The 24,745-nt window shown below is 56.1% G+C and overlaps 3 protein-coding genes across 12 annotated transcripts; all 3 read left to right on the plus strand.

The window, feature by feature from the left end:
- The first annotated feature begins 2,428 nt into the window (after positions 1-2,428).
- Positions 2,429-3,884, plus strand: Myadml2 (myeloid associated differentiation marker like 2). The gene has a single exon (XM_021637457.2). It carries the CDS (start codon positions 2,954-2,956, stop codon positions 3,875-3,877), a length of 924 nt encoding a protein of 307 aa, XP_021493132.1. The 5' UTR covers positions 2,429-2,953; the 3' UTR covers positions 3,878-3,884.
- Positions 3,885-5,777: 1,893 nt separating this feature from the next.
- Pycr1 (pyrroline-5-carboxylate reductase 1) lies at positions 5,778-11,192 on the plus strand. 3 transcript variants are annotated; one of them, XM_060386243.1, is made up of 8 exons: positions 5,778-5,852; positions 7,390-7,500; positions 7,660-7,730; positions 8,304-8,483; positions 8,716-8,937; positions 9,023-9,115; positions 9,278-9,441; positions 10,277-11,192. In XM_060386243.1, exons 2-8 carry the CDS (start codon positions 7,434-7,436, stop codon positions 10,437-10,439), a joined length of 960 nt encoding a protein of 319 aa, XP_060242226.1. In that variant the 5' UTR covers positions 5,778-5,852; positions 7,390-7,433; the 3' UTR covers positions 10,440-11,192. The 3 variants fall into 3 exon arrangements, with proteins under 3 accessions (XP_060242226.1, XP_021493054.1, XP_021493053.1); XM_021637379.2 differs by lacking the exon at positions 5,778-5,852 and adding an exon at positions 6,907-6,981; XM_021637378.2 differs by lacking the exon at positions 5,778-5,852 and adding an exon at positions 6,912-6,992.
- Positions 11,193-15,936: 4,744 nt separating this feature from the next.
- Mafg (MAF bZIP transcription factor G) lies at positions 15,937-24,659 on the plus strand. Of its 8 annotated transcripts, none has more exons than XM_060386248.1 (3): positions 15,937-15,955; positions 19,846-19,909; positions 19,990-24,659. In XM_060386248.1, the coding sequence occupies exons 2-3, from the start codon at positions 19,874-19,876 to the stop codon at positions 20,440-20,442; spliced, it is 489 nt and encodes a 162-aa protein (XP_060242231.1). In that variant the 5' UTR covers positions 15,937-15,955; positions 19,846-19,873; the 3' UTR covers positions 20,443-24,659. The 8 variants fall into 8 exon arrangements, with proteins under 8 accessions (XP_060242231.1, XP_021493070.1, XP_021493071.1 ...); XM_021637395.2 differs by lacking the exon at positions 15,937-15,955 and adding an exon at positions 16,390-16,500; XM_021637396.2 differs by lacking the exon at positions 15,937-15,955 and adding an exon at positions 16,677-16,776.
- Positions 24,660-24,745: the final 86 nt, after the last annotated feature.

The raw sequence follows: 24,745 nt of genomic DNA on the forward strand, positions 1-24,745 counted from the left end.
CACTGCCTATGATAAGTGTCTGTGACACTAAGAACCCTGGGAAGACTGTTGGGTAACCCCATCCATCTTTATGGTTGACTTCCATATGATTCATCTGCTGTTCCCCCTCAGTCTTCTTGCTACAAGCTTTTAGTTTGGAATCAAGACATACCGAGGGCCACTCTGTCAAACCCTTGGCTTGGACTCCTGATTGTCACTGTAACAGGGCCCATACCTTAGCACAACTGACTCCATGATGCAAGTGCCATGCAAGCTGTAAAACTCAACATATAGACAGCACTGCATGCCAGGGTACGCCCATAGTTCCAGGAAAGCCTACAGAAGCCTTGCTTCTGGCTAACTGTTGTTAACTGAAATATGTCAAGCCAGGACGTGGTTTTTGTGCTTAAAAAGCCTGGGGCTACACTGGGATCCCAAACCCTCGGTGTGGTCACCAGCTGCCTCATAAAGTTTGAGCAGTGTTCTCTGGAGACCCCACCACAGTCACAAAGTACAAAACAAGGGCGTGGCCCCCTCCAGTACAAAACACAGTGTACACGCAGGTCCTGCGAAATGTCTAATTCCCCATCATATGTGCACAGCCATGCTTAGAGAGCTTCACAGTGCAGCTGGGTGGCCGCGCACACCTGTAATCCCAGCAGAGGCAGAGGCAGGTCCCTCAGCTTGAGGCCAGCCTGGTCTACAGAGTGAGTCCAGGACAGTCAGGGCTGTACAGAGAGACCCTGTCTCAAAAACCAAAAACAAGCAAGCAAACAAACAAACAAGCTACACAGTGTACCTTGGGAATAAGCGGGAAACTTGAACACCAGTGTGTGTGGCTCATGTGTGCACCACGTGCGTGCCTGGTGCCGGCGTTGGATTCCCAGGACTGCAGTTACAGAAAGTTGTGAGCAGCCACGGGGGTGATAGGAATCAAAGCCTGGTCTTCTGCGAGGGCAGCTGACATTCTTACCTGTTAGATCACTCTCCAAATCCCTGTCCAGAAATGTCTGGGTGGGTTCTCTAGGGGCATAGCACTAGGCTCCGGAGATGCCTGTGGACATATTAGCAGAATTAAATAATTGTGAGAGCAAATCACACAACATTAACAATGGAAAGCATCTGTCTGGTGTCTCGGAGGCCCAGTGCTCTGCCTACAGCTGCAAAGACGACAGACAGACAGACAAACAGACTCAGTCTTGATCCTCGGTGAAGGGCACACAGATGCTTGTTATGCTGCTTGACTCTTCTATAGATCTGATTTTTCCACTTGTAAGTTGAAGAGTGTGAAGATCTCTCAGCAGGTAGTAAACATGGTTGGCTCTGGGTAAAAGATTGTGGGTTTCCTCCTTTCTTTTATTGACTGGGCTTGAACAGGCACCAATTATGTAGCTGTAAAAAAAGAAATGGTTTTTTTGTTTTTGTTGTTGTTGGTTTTTGTTTTGTTTTTAGTACAAAGAAAAATGTTAAAAAGGAGGACCTCAGCAGTTAGGAGCACTGGCTGTTCTCAAAACACGTGGGTGTGGGTCCCAGCATCCACGTAGTAGCTCACAACACGGATGCACACATATTCAGGCAGGCAAAATACTTAGAGAGACATAAAACAAAAATAAATAAATCCTAGCCAGATGTCAGTACAGCCACTCGATCCTAGCACTGCAGAGGCATACGGAGCTCTGCAGGTTCAAAGCCATCCTGGTCTACATAGTGAATTCCAGAATAGCGAGGGCTACATAGAGAAACCCTGTCTCAAAGAAGCTAAGAAGACAGAGGAGGAGGGCCAGGAAGAGGACGAGGAGGAGAAATTGCTCACGGCCCAGCTTCAGAGACAGCTCTGCAGTTAAGAGCACTTGTTGCTTTTGCAAGGACCCTCTAGGGTACTTCCCAGGATACATCTGGTTCACAACCATCTGTAGCTCCAGTCCTAGGGGATCAAGGGTCTTCTCAATTCCACAGGCATTATTCATGCACACGGTGCACATACATTCATGTAGGCAAAACACTTACATGCATTAAATAAGTAAATAAACAAATACGAGAAAGAGAAGCTCTGGAGCTGGAGATGGCTTAGTGGTTAAGGGTGTTTGCTGTTCCTGCAGAGGTTCAGTTTCCAAGACCCACATGGTGGCTTGCAACCACCCACAGGCTCACGAAAGGTGCACACACGTGCACACAGGCAAGACACTTGTTCACATAAGCTAAGATAAAAACAAATGAGTCTGACTTCAGTTATTTTTAATAAAAAGAAGTTCAAGATCATCTTCAACTATTTAGTGAGTTTGAGGTTAGTCAGGGCTTCATGAGACCTTGTCTCCAAAATAAATGGAATGAATGAATGAATAAATAAATACATGAAAAACAAACAAAACCAGAGCTGATGGTTATTTCTTTTTTGGAGCCCCCTCCAACTCTCAGGAATTCTTTCTCATTTTATTTTTAAATTAATAAATCCATCTTTGTTCTGTTGAGGCAGGCCAGGTGACTCAGGTCTACAAAACAACAATAAAGAAAGCCTCCTGCTCTCTCTGCACCTCCCTGCACCCTTCCCCTAGCACAGGAGACCCAGAGGGTGCCTGATGCCTTCCCTGTGCTCCCGGGAGGGGAAGCCCGGGCTCTCTGTCCCCGTCCAGCCCCTCCCCCCACTGTACTGACTGCACTGACGGACGCGGAGGTGGGTGGTCATCCACGGGCTGACCAGTCGTCCTGACAGGGGGGATGCGGGGCTCAGATGTCCCTCCAGAACGGGAACCAGCGTGCAGGCGGCTATTCCGGGGCTCTGATCAGGCTGTTTATTTATAGCACTGGGGGAGGGCTCCCGGCCCAGGCAGCGGAGAGCCTGCTGTGCCGCAATGTCACTGTTAGCAGGGCCACTGCAGACTGCCAGCACCTGCCGCTGCCGCAGAGGACGGAGGTCTCTGGGCGGGGGAGCCCCGAGGGCAGCCGGGCGCCGTGAGGCTGGGAGGGAGCGACCCCGATGGGCAGCACCATGGAGCCCCCGGGGGGTGCGTACCTGCACTTGGGCGCCGTGACCTCCCCGGTGGGGACGGCCCGAGTGCTGCAGCTGGCCTTCGGCTGTACCACCTTCAGTCTGGTTGCTCACCGAGGCGGTTTTGGGGGCGTCCAGGGCACTTTCTGCATGGCGGCTTGGGGCTTCTGCTTCGCCTTCTCGGCCCTGGTGGTAGCCTGTGAGTTCACCAGGCTCCACAGCTGCCTGCGCCTCTCCTGGGGCAACTTCACCGCGGCCTTCGCCATGCTGGCCACTCTGCTGTGCGCCACGGCCGCCGTCATCTACCCGCTGTACTTCACGCGGCTGGAGTGCCCACCCGAGCCCGCGGGCTGCATGGCCCGGAACTTCCGCCTGGCTGCCAGCGTCTTCGCGGGCCTCCTCTTCATGGCCTACGCTGCTGAAGTGGCCCTGACGCGGGCGCGGCCCGGTCAGGTGGCCAGCTACATGGCTACAGTGTCTGGGCTCCTGAAGATCGTCCAGGCCTTCGTGGCCTGCATCATCTTCGGGGCGCTTGTTCACGAGAGCCGCTACGGGCGCTACGTGGCCACACAGTGGTGCGTGGCTGTCTACAGCCTGTGCTTCATAGCCACGGTGGCTGTGGTGGCCCTGAGTGTCATGGGACACACAGAGGGCCTGGGCTGCCCCTTTGACCGCCTGGTGGTGGTGTACACCTTCCTGGCCGTGCTGCTGTACCTCAGCGCTGCGGTCATCTGGCCAGTCTTCTGCTTTGACCCCAAGTACGGAGAGCCAGCGCGGCCCCCTGACTGCCCCCGAGGCGGCTGCCCCTGGGACAGCCAGTTGGTGGTGGCCATTTTCACCTATGTCAACCTGCTCCTGTACATCGCCGACCTCGCCTACTCTCAGAGGATCCGCTTCGTTCCCACCTTGTAGCCTGCAGCAAAGGCCCGCCCGCTCCTCTCTCTGGCTGAACCTTCAGCCAAGCGAGGTGAACCAAGACATAAAGAAGCGAGAAGGAGGTTGGGGGTTTAGGCGATTCTGCTCTTGGACTTCCGGCAGCAGGAGGGGAGGCAAAGAGGAAGAGCAGAGGGGCAGGAGGCCCTCCCCACGAAGGGCGGCTGACGGGCTCCCGTTCTTCCCAGCCCTGCCTCTCAGTTTCCTGGCCAGCCCTGGGCGCGGTGCTAGTCTCCATAGCAAATGGAAACTTTCGGAGCGTGTGCTGTTGTCATCATCTTGCAAATGGGTGCAGCAAAGCTAGATGGACTTCCGGGGTGGGCTGGATTCACTTGAGACAACATTTAGCTGTGGTAATGTAAGTTAGAAGCCAGGCTGTTTCCTGAGGTTGAAATCGGTGAAAAACAAGCCAAGAATGCCAAGGCCAGGCCGCTGGAAGAATGTTGGAGAAGGTCCCCTTCCTTGCCTGAAGAGGTTTCTAGAACCCTGGAGGGCGGTTGTGATTGCTGTAGAGAGACCTGGTAACGAGCACAGGCCTCACCTGTGTCTAAGCTTATCCAGATGGCCACAGCCTCGGAGACAGAGAAAAGACCGTGCTGCGGTCCCCAGGCAGCCTGACGGTGACAGGGCTTCCCAGACGCCCACCACGAGAAGACCGCCTCCTGACGGTGAAGGGGCTTCCCAGATACCAGCGCAGACCCAGAAGCCTCCGGTTAGCCAGCCGTTCCTGAATGAACATCAGGGCTCGTCAGCACTCTCAAGCCAGCGTCTATGTGAGAGCCCGGGCTGGACTAACCCAGGGAAGTCCTTCAGCCCATCAGCCGACTGTCCCTCAGGCCTCCTGCAGAAAATAAAAGGTGGATGTTTGTTTCCAACTGGCCTGCTCCCTTTTCTGGCTACCCACACCAGGCCCACTGAGTCACCGCTGCTAGGGCTATGGTAGAGTGCACCACTTAAGCCACCTTCTCACTGCATGCTCTGGGAAAGGACCCGAACGAGGTCATTTTGGGAGGATTTGTCCTTTGGGGTACTTCGAGTCCTCAGATACAGGCAAGGCTAGGCTTTGTCTGTGCCTTCTGAAAAAGGGACATGTTAGAGTGGCTCGGAAGGCCAAATGCAAAGAAGGAATGTTGGCTCATCCTCTTCTTTCCTAGAGGCGCCCAAACTCCATACAGAGGTTAGCAGGGCCCAGATCACAGGTAGAGGGGGCTGCGGCACCCTCTGAGCAATGGAGCATTTAGACTCGGGGCTCTGAGCCTGGCCCTGTGTGGAACTATGTGGCCCTTGCCAGCCAGCTGGAGAGGGCACGCTGGGTCAGCCAACAAACTGAGTTAGTCTTCTTGGATGGGAGGCATAGGCAGCTTCTGGGTCTGCAGGTGCCCGAATAACGAAAGTGCTGAGCACCAGAAGGCCACGACATCAAGGAACCAAGGGGCAAGAGAATGTCAGCCATCCTCATTCTGTCTGGAGAGGGGCGCTCCTGCTTCTTGAAGCTATCCATCAGTATTACTCATGTGTGATGTATGTGTTGGGGGGACACCACACTTCATGGGTGGAGGTCAACAGACAGCCTTGTGGAGTTTTTGTCTCTTCTAGGTTTGGGAGAACCAGCCCAAGTTGTTAGGCTTTAAAAGCAAGAATTTTTTTTTAAGGTTTATTTATTTATTATGTATATGATGGTCTGCCTGCATGTACACCTACAGGCCAGAAGAGGGCACCAGATCTCATTATAGATGGTTGTGACCCACCATGTGGTTGCTGGGAATTGAACTCGGGACCTCAGGAAGAGCAGCCAGTGCTCTTAACCACTGAGCCATCTCCCCAGCCCCATCTGGCCCCTCTTTTGTTTTTCCCTTTTCTTCTTCCCCCCTTCAGACAGGGTTTCATAATGTAGTCCAAGCCTGCCTTCCACTGGACATCCTTTGCCTCATCTTTCCCAGTACTGGGGTGACAGGTATGTGACACCTCACCAAATTTGACTGTTTTTGGGGGGTGGGCTGAGGGTCCCTCTCGTTCTTTCACTAGCAAAACCTCTGAGATGAGGCTTCTGTCTCTGAGTCCACATGTGTTCTCACTGTGCGGCATCGCGTCCAACCTAAGGTGGTCGTGGGGGAAGGTGGAGGAGAGGGCTGACTCCAGAGGAGAACAGGAGAAGGTCTCCGGGGCTCCCTGGACTACAGGCTGTTGTTCTTCGGTGTTTAGGGGCATTGCTCCTTATTACTCTAAGACAAGCATTATTTTATGCATATAACTTCTGCTTGCATGCATGTATGTGGCCTTTGCATAGCTGTTGACTGTGGAGCTCAGAGGCGCGTCACGTCCTCTAGTAAAGGTGTTCTGGGTAGTGTTAGCTGCCATACTGATGCTGGGAAGAGTCCAGGTCCTCTGCACTGAGCCGGCTCTCTAACCCGGAGTAGCTGAACTAGGGGGCTTAGAAAACTGAACTTCTCGGCCTTGTGCATAGGTTTCCCAGCCTTTTGTTAGAGCTGAGTAGCAAACTGGCCATCCAGACATCTCCAGGGAGCCTCCGGTGAAGGTCACTATGGTCAAGAAGAAGGGACAGAAATCCAGACCTCGCAGGCTGTAAACTTCCTAAGGATTTTGAAATTACTTTCTAAAGCAGCTTGTCTTTATCTAACAGAACAGAAAAAAAATAAGCAAGCCACCTTTCATGGGAGTCGGGGGGACTGGAATCACGTTACTTTGGGGGAGCAGATGGGCCCTGAGCACCCAGGGCACAGTATCCCTAAAACCCATGGGTGGGGAGCTGGGTGCTGTAGGATGGAGGAGGTGCGGGAAGCCACGGGCCTGTGGCTGCAGAAGGTGCCTTCAGAGGAACAATTGCAGTGAGCCAACAGCTAGAGTAGCCCCGCGGCTTTTAGGTACTAATCTGCATTCGCAACTACCGCCCACTTCAGGGAGGGAGCAGGGAGGCGCGTCGGTACTGGTTGGTGTATGACGCAATGCACAAGGCTCCAGCTGCAGCTCTGGATTGGCTGAGGTAGAGTGGGGGCGGGGCCGGGGCACGGATGCCGCGTGGCGGATACAGAGGGCTGGGCCCAGGCTCGTCTAGTTGCGCTCGGGTAGCTACGCTGTGGGTAGCGGGTCTCCCGGGATGGGACTCTTAGAATGAAGGCTTAGAGGATGAGGATCCTAGGACCTAGGTGGCGGACTGGGGACTTGAATGCTGAGGGTGCTCCGGGATCGGGGCTCTTCCTTACAGTCAGTTGCTTCCCTGGGCTCCCTGAGCCATTTGCAGGGGGCGCAGAACCTTCAGCTGCAGGACAGGCAAACCAGCTCTGGGAGGCCGATGGTGGTGGTACGGGATGTGGAGGGGGCAGGCACAACTTGCCAGCCCAGCCAGCGGAGGAGCAAAGTGGAAATTAAGCAGGCTGGGATGGGGTGGGGGGCGGGGAACCTGGCTGCCAGGCGCGCCGGACCTGGTCCTGCCCATCCGACGCAGGGCTTAGCTTTCCATTCTGTCCATCCAGTTCTCAGGAACGCTGTGAAGGCTGTGGGTGCTGGACCTCCAGACATGAGCGTGGGCTTCATTGGGGCAGGGCAGCTGGCCTTTGCCCTAGCCAAGGGCTTCACAGCAGCAGGTAGATTCCTCTGGGGCCAGGGAGGGTGCTAAGGTCGAGTGTCCGGGTTAGTGGCCTCAGTCCTCTGGGAAATGGCAGCTGCCATATGTTTAGGGTGGCTGCCCTACAGGGGGTGAGAGGCTAGAACTAGCTATGAGAGAGGAACTCTGTCCCCTGCAGGTGTTCTGGCTGCTCACAAGATAACGGCCAGCTCCCCAGACATGGACCAAGCCACGGTGTCTGCCCTCCGGGTAGGTGCCAAGTGCAGGCAGACAGAAAGCCTGAGTGTCTTTGGGACTCGGGTGGGGTGTGCAGCACAGTGTGAGGGTCAGGGTGGAGAGCAGCCGCCTCCTCCAGAGGGAGAAGCAGACCGGCCTGGGGCCGCCCCGGAGGCTGATTCCTGCCCTGTCATGGGCCCAGCTGGCAGGGGAGGGTGCTAGTCTGGAATGGGGCTACCTAGAGGGGGGTTGAGGAGCCTCCCAAAGGCCACACAGCAAGCGGACTGGACAGTTGGCTAGAAGAGGTGGTGGCTAGAGTCTGCTGCGGCTCGGCCGGGAGTTCAGGCCAAGGGTGTGGGAGCAGGCTCCCAGCGTGAGCCCACCACCCACATCTGGAAGGCAGGCAGCTGTGGAGCATGTGGCCATGACAGCCGTCTGTGGTTTAGAAGGCTGCGATGCCCCTTTTCTGCTTCAAAGGGGACACACTCCAGGGCATAGTGCTTTTTCTGTTTCACCCAGCAGCCTTTGGGCTTCTGTACTCACAGGGTCTCAGCTTTGTGGGTGGATGGCCCATGAGGTGAGCTGAGTCTCCTTGCACCTCTGCAGAGGATGGGGGTGAACCTGACACCCCACAACAGGGAGGCCGTGAGCCGCAGCGATGTGCTCTTCCTGGCTGTGAAGCCACACATCATCCCCTTCATCCTGGATGAGATCGGGGCTGACATCGAGGACAGGCACACTGTGGTGTCCTGTGCGGCTGGCGTTACCATCAGCTCCATTGAAAAGGTGGGTGTTGTGGCCAGACCGCTGGCTGCCGAGTGGGTGGAGCGTGTGGTAGGAGCTCTGCTGGGGCGGGGGGGTGGGTGGGGGCTTCTTCACCTGTGTACAGGGCATGGCAGCCCGGCCCATAGCAAGCGCTCAGGAGATGCTCAGCTGGGGAGGCAGGTCCACACTCACCTCCATGCCTGGGATGGGGACAGCGGCAAAGCCAGAGTGACAGAGCTGCTTTCTCTTCCAGAAGCTGACGGCGTTCCAGCCGGCTCCCAAAGTCATCCGCTGTATGACCAACACCCCGGTCGTGGTGCGGGAGGGCGTCACTGTGTATGCCACGGGCACTCACGCCCGGGTGGAGGACGGCAGGCTGGTGGAGCAGCTCATGGGCAGCGTGGGCTTCTGCACAGAGGTGGAGGAGGACCTGATAGATGCCGTCACAGGGCTCAGCGGCAGTGGCCCTGCCTACGTGAGCGCTGGAGCGGGGGGGGGGGGCGGGCAGGGCTGTGGGCAGTTCCCCGGGACCGACCGTGGCTGAATGCACTCTCCCACAGGCTTTCACGGCCCTGGATGCGCTGGCTGATGGCGGAGTTAAAATGGGACTTCCCAGGCGCCTGGCAGTCCGCCTTGGGGCCCAGGCCCTTCTGGTTAGTGGTTTGAGATACGTGTTGCTGTTCCTTCCGCAGTGCAAATTGGCATCCTGGGAACCGATGAGTGGGGGAGTCCGCAGGTGCTCTGGTGGCTGAGGACTGGACTCCGGAGAGGCAGGAGTGTGCCCTACCACTGTCATTCCGTCTTCCTTGTCACAGGGGGCAGCCAAGATGCTGTTGGACTCAGAACAGCATCCGGGCCAGCTCAAGGACAACGTCTGCTCTCCCGGGGGAGCCACCATCCATGCCTTGCATGTGCTGGAGAGTGGTGGCTTTCGCTCCCTGCTTATCGATGCTGTGGAGGCCTCCTGCAGCCGCACCCGGTAGGCTTGCGGCTTCCCGCTTCCCAGCCACCCACTGCAGCACACCAGCGCCCTGGCTTCAAAGGCGTCAATGAGGTTATTCACTTAGCAGATACCACCGCGCCCCGTCCAGGCCCTGGGCAGGATTTTGGAAGCTTTATGGTTTCCAGGTTACAACATGCAATCCTGTAGCTCTTTTCCATTGTCCTGTGAGACGGGGTGTCTACGAGAGTCTGTAGACCTTCTGTGGTCCTGCCATGCAGCCTTCATTCAGTCTCACCACCAAAGCCAGGGAACCAGGCTAGAAGGATGGCTGGGCAGTTTAAGGGGCCTGGCCTGACACCTTCTTCACGTCCTTTTCCAGGTTAAGCAAGTAGCATGTTGGCAGCAAGTTAGCCTGGTGAGAGTTGAAGGAGGCATGTCCAGGTTTGCTCAGTTGGTGAAAGCAGAGCCAAGGCTGGAATCACTGTCCCAGGCTCCTGTCTGCAGGGCAGACCACCAGCCTTTCTCGCCGGTGTCCACCTTCTCGTACAGACGCCTAGAGAAGTCTTGAGCGCAGGTCCGCAAGGCTTGCACATGGGACCTAGCCACTTAGCATGGCCCAGAAGCAAGACAGAAGCAGGACCCTGCCACACACGGGGCAGTGACAGTTTAGGGCTAGGTGTGCTGAGGCCCCTTGATGGTTGATACTGTGCCAGGGTGACCCTGAGTGACATGAGAAGTGGCCATGCTAAGGCAAAGGGAGGGTGTGGGTATGAGATGCCCAGAAATGGGGTGCCCACCAAAACTGCTGCTGGAATTGTGGGTTCTGGGAGGAGGAGGCGTCATCAGATCCGTTGTCTCACTGCTTTTCTAGGAAGCTGCAGACCATGGCTGATCAGGAAACTGTCTCCCCTGCTGCCATAAAAAAAACCGTACTGGACAAGGTGAAACTGGACCCGTCTGCTGGGGCCTCTCTGTCTGCCTCTGGCCATGTGAGGCAGGCACCCTGCAGCCTGGTCCCCGCAGGCAAGGAATGATTTGTCTGCCCACCTGCCTCCTGCTCTGGTTCGCTCTCTCTTTCTCTCACTATCCTGCCCTGCTCTTTTTTTTTTAAAGCAGGGGTTTGCTATGTAGTTCAGGTTAGCTTTGAACTCTCAGTCCCCGCTCTAGTTTCCCAAATTCTGGGATTGTGGGAGTGTCAGCATACTAGGCTTGATGTTGCCAAGATTCGGACTTAAGGGCTTCGAGTGTGCCCTTGTGTCCACCCCACGTGCACACTGCCTGATCGACTCAGTTCTTTAGTTTCTTCTCTCCTAGCTTGAAGCTTCTGCCCTGGTGTGCTTACCACACAGACACAGAAGATCCCCAGAGCATGCCTTTGCCCACAGCCAGGACAGCCCAAGGGTCAGCCAGGAAGGGGACCATCACTCACAACCCGAGACCTCCATTTATACTCAAGTGCCAGTTCAGGACAGGGTGGGTTTCAGACCTCCACCTCTTCAACTTCCTCTGGAGCTTAGGCCTGCAGAGTCTTCACTCTCCCTAGTCCCAGGGTCAGCTGGTTCGGCCGTAGCCCCTTCCTGTGATCCACTCACAGGGTCACCTGTCCTTTCTGAGGGCCAGCTAGTCCTAGATATCTGGTACCTCCTTCCAGGGACTCAATCCTCTCTCAGAGAGCCCACCAGGCGATTGGGGAAAACAACCAGATAGCTGATGAAACTCCTGAATACTCACTGAATACTGTCACTTCTCTTCCTATCCTTTCAGTTGAATAAATTTTTTTCATAAAAGCTCTAGTTTTGTCACCTATGGAGAGAGGCCCACCTACACAGGGGAGGAGCCAGTGATCCGGGGCTCACAAAGCCAGGCTCAAGGTCCCCTGAGAGCGGAGGGCTATGAGCTTCATTGCCTGTGTTATAACAAGGCTGCCTGGGGATTGGCACCTCAGGCAAGGCTGGCATACTGGCTTTCTGAGCGGCCCCTATCCCTGTGGCCTGATCCAGGCTGCACAAGGCCAAGTTCCTGCTGAGGAGGAAACCTTTGAGGGGAGTGCTGGGACAGAAGCAAGGACTATTACACAGAGAAAGCCTACCTCGAAAAAACCAGGAAGAAAAAAAAGCATGTACCACCACCACAGCACTTCTTCCTTTCTTTCCTTTTCTTTCTTTCTTTCTTTCTTTCTTTCTCTCTCTCTCTCTCTCTCTCTCTCTCTCTCTCTCTCTCTCTCTTTCTTTCTTTCCTTCCTTCTTCCTTCCTTCCTTCCTTTCTTCTTTCTTTCTTTTTTGGCTTTGGTTTTCAAGACAAGGTGTCTGTGTGTCCTGGCTGTTTGAACTCCCTCTGTAGACCAGGCTGGCCTTGAGGCCCGCCTGCCTCGACTGGGATTAAAGGTGTGCACCACCACACCCAGCATATTTGTTGATTTAAAAAAAAAAATTAATGTGTGTGAATGTTTTTCCAAATGTATGTATGTGTACTATGTGACCTTGGGGGCCAGAGGAGGGAACTGAATTCCCGGAACTGGAGTTACAGATAGTGGTAAACTCCATGTGGGTGCTGGGAGCTGAGCTCAGTCCTCTGAGGGATGAATGGCATTGTCATCCACTCTGTCCTCTGGGGCTCTCAGAGAGGCGAGGGCTCCAGGAAGTGACTCAGGCTTCCTTGTAACTGCTGAGTCCTTTCTCTAACCCTAAAATGCCGTTCTCTTAATATTAAAATCTACTGATTTATTTATACTATTGATTATTACTATTGATTTTTTTGAGGCACGGTTTTTGTTTTGTTTTGTTTTGTTTTGTTTTGGGTAGCTCTGGCTGTCCTGAAACTCCCTCTGCAGACCAGGCTGGCCTTGAACTCAGCTTGACCTGCCTCTGCCTCCAGAGTGCTGCGATTAAAGGTGTGTGCCACTGTGCCCAGCCAAAAGTCTACTGGTTTAGATGTGTTTTGTTTGCTTGTTTGTCCACTGATTCAAATATTAATCTTTTACAAAAATACTTAGAATGTCTAGGTACTGTACCTCCTTGTAGCACAGTCAAGGCCACAGACACAGTCAGCCTCCATATATCGGCTTTTGGAGAGATGGCAACGTATCTTTTCATGGAGGCCGTGAATGTTCATAATTCTTCAACTAGAAGTCACTAAGCATGGAGACAGGAAGACAAGCCACCCCTCACACACCTCAAAAGGTGATATGTATGAGCTGTCTCAGTTAGGGTTTCTATTGCTGCAATACCAGGACCAAAAAGCAAGTTGGGGAGGAAAGGTTTTATTCAGCTTACACTTCCACCAAAGGAAGTCAGAACAGGAACTCAATCAGGGCAGGAACCTGGAGGCAGGAGCTGAAGCAGAGGCCATGGAGGAGTGCTGCTTACCGGCTTGCTTCACCTGCTCAGCCTGCTTTCTTATAGAACCCTGGACCTCACCCAGGGTTGGAACCACTCACAATGGCGGCCCCTCCCCCATCGATAGCTAATTAAGAAAATGCTATACCACTGGATCTTACAGAGGTGTTTTCTCAGTCAAGGTTCCCTCCTTTCAGGAAGCTCAGGTTTGTGTTTCAGGCTGACATTGACCAGCCAGCACTCAAACATTCAGGGAGCCTGAGAGTTGACAACGCACAGGCAGGGCAGGCTTCCTGTGCAGCAGAGCAGGTTACAGAGAAGAGGTTTCCAGGAAACCTAAGAGCAGGCCCTCACTCCCTTTTTCCAGCTTTCCCTGAACAGTTCAGAAGCAGAGGCTTGGAAGAATCCAGCTGTGCTAAGAGACAGTGCTAGAGGATGGGGGTCCAGGAAGTTTGAGCCTTTGCCCAAAAGCTGTCCTGCTGCTATGTGGCAGATGGGTTGCTGGGAAACTTCAAGTAGCACTCAGTGAAGAGAGCCTTGTTTGCTAGACTCACTCAGCCTCTCCGCTAAGGCTGCCCTCCTCTGTTCTGCAGCACTATTCGCAGAGCGTCCCTGTGTGGGGAGCCAGGAGAGGGTTCTTGAGTAGGTGAGACAGGTCTGCCTTCACCAATGATCTGCACACGCTCCTGGGTCATTTCAATATGGACTCTACTTTCCTTCAGCACCCCTCTGTGAATATGAGCACGTTAGTCTCAGCTTTAGGTGTCAGAACCCTGTCCATCCTGAGAAAGACCCTGGAGCCGGGGTTACCCGCCTCAGCATTAACCCCAAAGCTCAGGGCCCTCTACCCCAAGGAAGCAGCTCCACACCACAGCCCCACTCACTCAGAAGAGCCCCTGTGGCCCTGGGTGTGTGTGCTCCCAAGCTGCCCCAAGACCAGGTTGCTTTGACTGCTGAGCTAGGTTTGGGGAGCAAGACTCCCAGAGAGTGGAAAACCTTAGTAAAGATGCCTCAAACTCTCTCTCCAATGTGTGAATGAAAGCCAGACCCCACGCTGTGAGGACCTTGTGGTCAGGGGGTGGTGGTGGAAACATCAATGGCGCTCAGCTGGGCAGCAGCTGCCCTTTAGGGGCCACCCCAGGACTCACACAGCCTGTGCTTCCTAACACCTGAGCAGGTGGCACCAGGCCAGGGAACTGTGAGAGGACAAGCCCTGCCAGGAACCTGAATGTCCTGCCAGGCTGCCCCTGTGTTGGTGCTCACTCTTTCAGCCCCTTAGAGGGTTGGGGAGCGGCTCAGGCAGGGCTGCTCCCTTGAACCAGCACCTACTGATGAAGATACAGAACACGATGGTGCACAGGCCTTTGGCCTAATGTGTGTGTGTAATAGAGCATTTGTTCAGCATGTGTAATACCCTGGGTTTGATCCCTAACGCTAGAAAAACAAACACCTTGAGGGCTTGCCATGCATGTTGCAAGCCCGGAGTCCCAGTTTTGTGTGTGTGTGTGTGTGTTTTTTCCTCCCTCTTTTTTAAGACAGGGTTTCCCTGTGCAGCCTTGGCTGTCCTGGGAGTAACTTTGTAGACCACGCTAGCGTTGAACTCAGAGACCCCCCTGCCTCTGCCTCTCCTAAGGGTGTGTGCAAGTCCCATTACTGCTAAGTGCAAGGGTTTGCAGCTAGTCTGGGCAGCACAGTAAGACCGGCCTCAGAATACATACGAAGGGCCTGAAAGCTCAGGCCTGCAGTCCCAGCATTTGGGAGGCTACTGCAGGGCTGCTGCTGAGCTTAAGTCTCCAGAGCCAGACCCTATCTCACAACTACAACAGAAATAAAGGGTGGTGATAAAGAACAGAAGCCCCGAGGGTGTGTCTTAGTTAGGGTTTATTGCTGTGAAGAGACACCATGACCCTTAGTGTGCAGGCAGACAAGGTGCTGGAGAAGGAGCTGAGAGTTCCACACCTTGACTCAAGGCAGGAGACTGTGTGCCACACTGGCTACATGAGAGCCCAAAGCCCGCCCCCACAGTGACACACTTCTTCCAACACGCCGCACCTCCTCATAGTGCTACTCCAGGTGAGCAAAGTATCCAAACAGTCTATCAGGGCCACTGCTATTGAAACCACCACAGGGCATAAGGACTAATTCTCTGTACTAAGACTCTGGCTGCACCCAGGGAGAAATAAAGACACAATCCCAAAGAAACACAGTGTTTTCTTTAAAGGTTTATTTATTGTATGAGTGCTCACATTACAGATGGTTGTGATGCACCGTGTGGGTGTCAGAAATTGAACCCAGGACCTCTGGAAGAGCCGACAGTGCTCTTAACCGCTGAGCCAGCTCTTCAGCCCAGAAATACAATATAAAGAACTATTTCTAGCCGAACAGGGGTGGGGCAGGCCTTTAATCTCAGCACTTAGGAGGCAGAAGGCAGCCTGGTCTACAGAGTGCCAGTCAGAAGCTGGGCCTGGTGGCAAACGGTAGGCAGAGGCAGGAGGAGCTCTGTGTGCTTGAGGCCAGCCTGGTCTACCAAGAGGGTCCAGGACAGCCAGGGCATCACAGAGGGACCCTGCATCAAGCAGTCTACTCGTCATGCCTTCATCCGTTCCAGAAGTCCACCCGAGCCCGCTTGCCCCCTTTCCCTTCTCACCCGCCTTACGGGCCGAGTCACCCTTTCCGGCTTTCCACCGGCGAAAGGAGCAGAAAGTTCAGAAACTGGAAATGAAAACCTGACCTCTCCCATCTTCCTTCCTTTTCTTCCCACTTCACTCTGAATTTTCGACAGCAGCGGGGAGTCTTCCCGCAAGAAGCGGCAGAGACCCCGAAGCAGCTGTCGGTGCGGCAGAAAGGGGGACACCACTTTTAATGACTGCGCGGCACACTGCCTGCAGAGACGCTCTGCAGCCGCAGGCAGAGCCCCAGCGCCGTCTCCAGATCAGAATCTACAGTGAGCGCCCCGGAACCAGGGTGCCATCTCGGGCATTTGGGGGATCTGCGCCCCTCAACAGCCGCGTCCTTTTCAGCCCGCTGGCCCGTTTAGGATGAGAGGACGGCGCGGCGGAACGGTCAGCAAGCGCACCGCCGGGGCACGTCCCAAACAGCCACCAGGCTGCCGCGTGGGGCGCTCGTCTGTCGGCCAGCTCTGGGAGGCAGAGGCAGGAGCATCGCCAGGACTGAAAGCCAGCGTGCGCTCGACGCACCGTGAAACCCGAATCCAGGTGAGGGAGGGGAAAAACACAACTCGAAAATGCCCACGCAGCTTCCGTCGCACAGACCTCGGCCTGGGCGGGCGTGGGGAGGTGGGGGGAGCCCGGCCCTCCGCGTCGGGGGCCGCGGAAACGCAAACTCGCCGCCGACCCGGCGAACGCCCGCGCTGGTCCCGCGAGACGTTGCCGGGGCGCGGCGGGCGTTGCCAAGGGCGACGGCGCGGGGCTGCGCAGGCGCGATGGGGGCGCGCCCGCCGAGCGGCCGCCGCGCCTTTCCCTTTAAGCTCGGGCCAGCCGCGTCGCCGCTTCATGAATGGAACCCACGTGACCAAACATCATGTGACGTCTGAGGAGCGGCGGCGGCGGCGGCGGCGGCGGATCCTGAGCCCGGTCTGGCCCGGCCTTCCTAGCGCGCTTGGCCCGGCCCGCGCGAGCGGCCAGTGCCCCCAGGCCCCCGGCCCGGACCCCTCGCGCCCGCCCCAGCCCCGCGCGGCCCCGGAGCGCGCGCGCGCGGCCCCGCCCCAGCCCCGCCTTGGCCCGCCCGGGCCCGCAGTGTGGTGAGTGCGCGGGGCCGGGGCGGGCGGCGGGGCCTGGCCTCGGGGTTGCGGCGCACCCGACGGCGGCGCGTGCCTCGGTTTCCCCGCGCCGGTCGGAAGCCGGGCCGGCCGCCGGGGCCGCCCGCGGGCTGGCGGGCCGGGCGACGGCGAGGCTCGGAGCGGGCGGGCGTGCGCGCGGCGGACCCCGGGTGCCCCCGCGGGGGCCGCGGTTTAAGAGCGAGGTCCGCGCGTCCGCCCGGGGCGCGGGGTGGCCGCGCCGAGCTGCTGACTCATCAGGTGTCCGGCGGCTTCCGAGCGGGCGGGGTCGCGCGGGGCGGCGGCGGGGAGACCCTGCTGCGCGGCTTGGGCTCGCCACGCGCGTGCGAGCCCAGCGGAGACGTGCTGAGTCATCAGCATGAGGTCACTCGGTGCTCCTGCTGACGCTGGGCCGGGGCGGGGGGCCCGTGCCCGCTATCGGGCCGTCCGGGCGGGAGGCAGGGCTAGATCCGGGCGGTGAAGGTCGGGACGGGATCCGGGGTCGCGTTTAAGTTTGACGGACCTGTGGGTCGGAGGCGAAGGCCCGGAAGGAGGCTTTACCGGGGCGCGCCGCCGCTTTCTCCCGGTGGAAGGTAAAGCCCCAGGCTTGCGCATCCCTCCCAGGCTCGCGGGTTCCTGGCCCGGGTCCCACGCCTGGGGCAGTTCCCCAAACTGGGAGACGGATCGGTGTACGCCGAGGGGAGGAGCTTAGGTGGGCTGAGCCAGCGTGTCTGGGAAGCAAGCTTTCCTTCTGTGTGACCCCGGGTGGCCAGACTGCCCCTGGACCGAAAAGACCGGGAGTCGGGGGAGAGAGAAGCCGGGGCAGCTCTAAGCAGCTAAGGGGAGAGAAGGGTGGAGATGTGGACAGCCAGCGGAAGTTTTGAAGTACAAGCGTGGACAGGAGAATAGTTTTGTTTACCCCAGTGAATTCCTGTCAGAGGAGGTTGGGGTCCCACTGGTGCCTGAAGTTAACGAAAAGGGTCCCGTTGGGTATCCGACATGGTGGCTGGGGACTCTTGGGAAGTGACAGCCTGTGTGGGGTGTGTCCTCCGTCTTTGCACGGCTGTGTGAGCGTTTACCGACTTGTCTGTCGTGGAGGTTCTTGAGCTCTGTTCTGTATTGCTTCCCTTTTCGGGGTTTTCATGGCCAGCTTAGCTTACCTTTTGGTTTGCGCCTGGGGGATGTCTTCTCAGCATTGAGCACGCGCCCTGAGGTGCTGAGTGTTTTGTTCGTTTGGGGTGGAACTTTATGCCCTGTGAAAATTCAAGGCCCCAGGACAGTGTTTGAGCTCTCGAGTCACTATGCTTCTGTGAGCATAAAGTGTTAAGTTATTTTCAAATAATGCCAGTATCCAAGGGGGGGGAGACCTAAGTTGGGGTTTGCGGGCAAGATTGAGCAAGGAAGAGCCACCGTCTTCCTTGAGACTAAATCTGGATTGTCCAGTGTGAGAGGACAAAGGTGCCCAGACCTTTTCTGCCGGCCTGAATGGTGGCCTTGGTGTCCTGCAGCCATCCATAGCTGTCAGTACTGGGAGGAGGACCGAGTTGGGGGCAACCCGGCCTTGATCAACCTCTCAGGCTCTGAAAAGCTCTCTGAACTACACCCCAGCACAGCTGTCCCCCAAAACGGTCTGCCTAGTCCCTCTGTCCCTGGGCTGTCACGCAGCTGGAAGCACTGGCTCTGCTGAGACCTGCCCTTCCCCGTGAGCATACTATGAGTGTGCACACACGCATGTTTGCACACACACATATGCACACACACATATGCACACACCTTTGATCAGGAGGCAATTGGCTGCGCTTGTGCTGAGTTGAGGCCTTTGGTGAGGGTGAAATCTGTTGAGGAGGCACTTTTCAGCTCCCAGCCGCCTCACTCTGCACTTTTCTGTGCCATCTCAGGAAGTCACCGTTTTTTGCTCAGCAGTCTGGGGAGAGCCCTCATCTCCCTCACCTCGGCTTAGGTTGCTGGTGTGGTGTGGGGCTGACTTGTAGGAAAAACAGATCCATTCAGGCCTCTGGTTCTGACTTCTGCCTTTCTCTTTGATCTGGCCGCTCTCTTGCCTCCGAAAATCTAATCCTGTAGACTTGTCTCTAGCTGCTGCGCTAGATATGTGCTTGTAGCCACACGTGCTGTTCAAGGCTGAGAGTGGGGGGTCTCTGCTCCAATGAGAACACGTGCCTTTGCTGCCAGCGTCAGTTCTCTTGATAAGTATGTGGACCCCCGCTCACACAGCACATTGCTTCCTGACGTGCTCACAGCCTTCAGCCTCACCCGCAGGTCCTTCCTCACAACCTGGAGAGGAGAGGGTGTTTACCCATGGGACTGGGGGGGTTGGCTAAGTGGGGATTCCCAGCCTAGGTGGATAAAAATGGCCTTGGTGGGGCTTTAGAAAGCTGAAAATGAGACTGAGTGCCAGGGGCCGGCTGGCTGTAGGAGGGAGTAGATGTTTTCCTGTTGTTCCCTGGCCCTGTGGTCACTGACCCTAGGCAGAAAGCCAGAGACCAGTCAGTGACCCAAAGGGCCTGGCTCTTGCCTGCTTCCAGCTAACAGTGCCCTTCTGTGCTAATTGTGGGGTGCTTGTGAAACAGTCTGTGTTGGGTGGGGCAGAAGCACAGGATGCCACAACAGGCCACAGGATGGTTAGTTACTCCATGTGTGAAGGAGGTGGACAGGGAGGACTGGAGGGCCCAGGCTCAGCTCCTCCCAGCCTGATTGCCTGCTCCCTGGAAGGTGAGAGGTTCCCAGGCAGGCAGTGAGGACAAACTCGGTCCTCTGCCAGAGTGAGGCAGGAAGCAGCCCCTCAGTCCTAGAGGGAGAAGGGGCTTTATCCCGGGCCAGCTGGGAAGTAGGATCCTGGAGTACAGGTCCCTGGATGACCCTTGCTTGCTGTAGTCCCAGTATTGGGTCTCCCGGGAACTGTTGGCTGGCCTCGGAGCGGGAGAACGGCTCGGGAAGGGAGGGAGGTGATGTGCTGAGTCAGCGTGACTCGCCAGGAACAGTGTGCTCCGGGGCAGCGCTGGGGTTATTTTTAAAGCTCGCTTCCTTCTAGGCTTGCCCCTCCTGCAGCCCAGACCTTCTGATCTCTCTCTCTCTGTTCCCTTTGTCTTTTACCTTCACATCGCTGATTCTTCCTCTGGGAAAATCTCCCTGACTTCCCACCTAGCTCTCTAGGCAAAGGGCCTTCTGAAGAGCCCAGCTCAGGATAAGCAAGGTGCTTGGGCTGTCCTCAGGTCAGGTGAGGGACGGGGCAAGGGCTGAGCACCTGGCTGCAGATTTCCTGTTGGGGTGTAAAGGCGTCTATAGGGTCCTGACATCTGCTCTGTCTTGCAGAGTGCCTGCTCACTGTGTCCCCCGGGTTATGACGACCCCCAATAAAGGAAGCAAGGCCTTAAAGGTGAGTGCAGTGGCTGGGCTTGGGTGGTGACAGGTGGGCCTTCCTGCTCTGCTGTGACCCTGCGTGTTGTGCCGCCCCAGGTGAAGCGGGAGCCCGGCGAGAATGGCACCAGCTTGACCGATGAGGAGCTGGTGACCATGTCGGTTCGAGAGTTGAACCAGCACCTGCGAGGCCTCTCGAAGGAAGAGATCATCCAGCTGAAGCAGCGCCGCCGCACACTGAAGAACCGGGGCTACGCCGCCAGCTGCCGCGTGAAGCGAGTGACGCAGAAGGAGGAGCTGGAGAAGCAGAAGGCGGAGCTGCAGCAGGAGGTGGAGAAGCTGGCCTCGGAGAACGCCAGCATGAGGCTGGAGCTCGACGCGCTGCGCTCCAAGTATGAGGCCCTGCAGAACTTTGCCAGGACCGTGGCCCGCAGCCCGGTGGCCCCGGCTCGGGGTCCCCTCGCTGCTGGCCTGGGGCCCCTGGTCCCTGGCAAGGTGGCTGCCACCAGCGTCATCACAATAGTAAAGTCCAAGACGGATGCTCGGTCATAGGGACACGTGCAATCGCCGGGCAGGTCGTTGAGGGGCCGCTAGGTGCGTGGCAGAGTTGGCAGCCCTGTCCCTTTCCCCCTCCCTGTCCTTTCTCCTCTCCCTTCCCCGTTTCCTTTCCTGCAAAGCACAACCTGCACCCAGGGGCACTGGGCTGAGCCCCTTTGATACCATCCTTGTCGTCACGCCTGTGTTTTGTACGTTGGGACCGGTCAGTTCAAAAGTGATGTTGGGTTGCCCCTCACCCCTTTGTACCAAGGCCATGCGGGCCGGGGGTCCAGAGTGGGCATTGTGGGAAAGGACAAGCGTGCAAATGGGAAAGTGCACTGGGCTGAGGTCTGCCCGTCTCCTTGGTGGTCTGCAGGCCCCACAGGCTGCCAGGCTGCAGGACTTGAGAGCTTTCTTTTCAGATTCCAGTGGGCCTCTCGGCTTGATTGAGAAGGAAGAGGCGGTCTCTGCCTGAAAAGTACTTATGTCTCGAAGGCCCTGGGAGGGTAGGCTGCCAGCCTGGAAACTGGGGCAGGAGCCATGGTGCCGGAGCCTGGCACAGTGCACTGGATAAGACCAAATCGCCGGTTAAACGTTTGGGTGGAAGGTGTGTTTGTGTCCTGCGATGGGTCCGGTGTCACTGTTTACACGACCTATTTGTGTGGTTATATAGCCCTTTATTTAAGAGAAGTTCCTTTTACGAAGTTATTAAATTATATGTTTAAGAGCTAAAAAGAAAAAAAAAGCTGCAGAGTATTTATAAAATTGTCTTAAAAAAACAAAAACAAAAAACAACATTTGACCGTCTAAATGGAGAAGGGAAGAAAGTATAGTAGAAACTTTGCTAGTTTAAAAAAGCCCTTTCTTGTAAACATGGGGACAGCGCTGTGGCTGTTGGAGTTTAGTTTTTATACACAGAGTTATCAGACATTACTTATAAAACTTAGTTTAAAAAAAAGGAAAAAAAGAAGAAAAAAAAAAAGCCAAGCTGCAAGCCTCCCAGAGGCTGTCCTCTTTGATATCTCTTTTGCAATTGTACCGAAAGTGACTTACTCCTTTGCCCTTCCTGCTTCCGTCTTGCCGGTGCCGTGGTGTTGTCCGTGCCTGGTGAGGTTTTGTGCGGCCGTAAAGTGCTGGTGCTTCTGGTGACCTTTGACCTGTGGCTGTCCCTGTGTTTTGTGTGTGCGTGTGTTTTGGATTTCGTGGTTTTGCTTCTGCTGGCTTGCTGGACCTGGGTTGGGCTGGGGTCCCAGGCAGAACTTACTCCAGGGGAGTACAGGAGGCTGCCTGCCAGCTCCTGTTCCTCTGCACTTGTCCCATTCCTCTGCCACCTGGTCCCTCTGAGCCTTGGCTTCACCTGTGGGCCTAGGGCTTGGGTTGGTACAGTGGCGGAGTCAGTGAACTTGGGAGCTGTCTTGGGTTCCCATTGCTGCTTCCACATCTACCACCTCTGGCCCCGGGTGGTGACATTGCAGGGACCAAGGAGTCACTGTGGGTGCCCACAGGGCTGTGGCCTACCTGTCTCTGGCCGTCTTCCTCCTGGCCTCAGCTTAGCTCCTATAGGCTTCGTTTGGGGCCTTGGCTAGGCCACCCCAGCACCTGCCTTGTGGGTTGGGGGAGTCCTAACACCCACCTGTTCCTGAACTCCCGTCCTGTGGGGTATTGTTTCCCAGGCAGATTGGTCAGGGGTCCCGCTTGGGGCAACCATTCTCCCCTGCCTCACTGTGAGAGCCTGGAGGCCTCCACCATTGCTAGACAAGGGCTTCGGCCCCAGGGCCAGGTCTGTGTCTTCCCCCACTGTCTGCAGCTCTTGGCTTTGGGCCCTTCTGCCTCCCTTCAGGATCTGTGTCTTCCAGGGATCCGCTATTTGACTTGCAGGTGCTTCCCTGCAGGGTCCAAGCCTGCCTCCTTATGAGCCCAGCTGTCCAGTGGAGGCTGCCCACCTTCCAGGCTTGGCTCAGGAAGCTCCTCCTAAGCAGATGACCCCTGTCTGGTCACATGGCCCCTTGCTGACGTTGCTTCTTGCTGACATTGCTGGTGTCTTCTCTGGGGCCCCTGGATCCCTGAAAAGCACAGAAATGTGAGCTGATGAAAGGAAAGACTGTGGCCTGATAGGCCTTTACCTCGTAGGCAGCAGGATTTTCACTCAGTTTGACACAGCTTGCAGTGCTCTGGGTGCGGGACCTCTGCCAGCCCTGGCATTTTATTTTGGTGGGCTTCTTTGGCTCAAGGTGCTCAGACACTCCCATTGATGCCTGAGTCAGATGTGAGTGGCACTCTGAACTGTTGATTATAAGTTACCAGGTGACCTCATCCCCTCCCCTTGGCTCTCTGACTGGTATCCAGATGAGTTGCTGATTCTGACTGTGGCAGCAGAGCTGGAATGGATTGTGCCCATGCCTAGAGGAGGAGAGGGAGAGGCTCACCAAGCTTTTTGGTCCTGGCTGGGTGGTAGTGTATAACTGAGCATGGCCTTCTGTGTGCCTAGCTCCAGCCTGCTGGGAGGATGAGGAAGAGGAGGTTGAGGCTGGGTGTGTGTTGAACAGAAGGAGCAGGTCTTAGCTTCTCGACTGAATGGAGCCGTGCTCGTGGCTTTCAGATTTGCAGCCTCCGCTTCTTGGGTCTGGGAGCATCCCTGCTGGCAGCCCCGCAGAGCCCCTCTTTGCCCGTACCCTTGATCTCCTGACAGTACATCCTGTGTCCAGTTGTGACTGTTGACTGTTTTTCTGATCATTGTCAATTCCATTTTCCTACTGTGAGGGTGTTGTATTTGACTTTCTGACACAGCGAATGGAGAGCTTTGGCTGAGGCCAGGTCTCCCAGACTTCTCCGCTAAGTAAACCATAATGTGCACCTTCCCTCCTGCCGTGACTTTGCCTGACCTCCTTCCTTGGACGTGGACACTCAGATTTCAAAGAGAACCCATCATGAGGTGGCTCGGTTTTCTCTAGAGTGCTGTCCCAGAGAGTCCTCCCCTCTATTGTGTCTGGCTGCTAACGTTGTGGCATTGGTGCAGGGTCTCCGTGCCAGCAGTGAGTTCTTCTGGTTCCACTATCATCACCAGGCTTCCTACAGGCTGTTCTCAGTTCACCATTCAGGTCTGTGTGTGTTAGCAGCAGCCTTGGTGTTCGGTGCCAGGGTTTGCAGTTCTGATAAGCTACAGCCCACTTGGAGATGGTGAGGCCACTTCCCTGCTACCTCCCTCTCTCGTGTGGCCACTTGGCCAAAGCTGCCATCCACAGCTGGGATGTCTGAGCCACAGCCTGCTGCACTGCTTCCGCTCTGGGATCTTCTGAGTTACTTTTTTAGGCTGTGGTTTAGTGAAAGGAACCAACACATTAACGATTTTTTTTCCCCAGAAGCCACTGAATAATTCTTGGCTTGTTTTCTTGTTCCTGGTGGCTGCCTGGTTTGGGAGCAGTCGTGGAGAAGAGGATGGAACCAGTACCACACAGGCTGCAGACAGCCTGCCTGTTCTGGCGTGTGTCCTGGCATGTGCTGTACCTGCTGGGCCAGCTGTACGCGTTTCTACCCTGCCCCTGCAGCAGCAGCAGCGCTAATAGGTGGGAGTCTGAGGTGGAGTGTGCTAGGGAGTGTCCCTGATAGAATCCCCTGTTCTCTGTGACCCCAGTTGGGCTTTTGGCCCCTCCAGCAACTTCATGCCCCAGCCCTGCATTCCCCCCCCCCATCCTCTCTCGTCTGCTAGTCCCTGAAGCCTTTAACCAAACTGGAGTGGGTACAGAAATCCTTCTCCTGGCAACTTAGGGCAACAGGACAAGGGCTATTGTAGGTCTGGCTCTGTTGGGTCTCCTGGTGCTGAGAGGTGTGTCCAAGCAGAGTTAATCAGCCCCTGCCTGCCCTGCAGGGCTGAAGCCAGGGGGAGGTTAGAGAGTACCCTAAATGGGGTAGGGGTCCTTAAAGATCTGAGGAGGGGCTGGGGTGTGGCTGCAAGGTGAGACCCGGTTTCCTGCACCTGGGCAGGGCCCTCGGGGATCTGGCTGCAGGTGAGGTCTGGACGTTCGCCCCAGTGTAGAGCGATCAGTCCCTGGCCTCAGCCGGCAGCAGCCTTGGTGCCCATCCATGCCCTGCGCAGTATTTATTGCTAAATTATTGTCCAGGAGGGGCGGCGCTGGGCCAGGCCCCCGGGTATTTATTGCTGTACATAGTGTATGTTTGTGATATATAAGGTTTTCTTTATTTTGTATATGATCAATAAACGCCTTTTAAAGAGATCGCCTGGTGTTTCTTTGAAACGGGAAGGAAAGGGGGCGAAACCAGGGTGGGAAGGGCGAGCCGGAAGGGGTGGGGTGGCCCTGGC

This window comes from Meriones unguiculatus, chromosome 7 (assembly GCF_030254825.1).
Source record: "Meriones unguiculatus strain TT.TT164.6M chromosome 7, Bangor_MerUng_6.1, whole genome shotgun sequence".
In the NCBI taxonomy this organism is placed as follows: Eukaryota; Metazoa; Chordata; class Mammalia; order Rodentia; family Muridae; genus Meriones; species Meriones unguiculatus.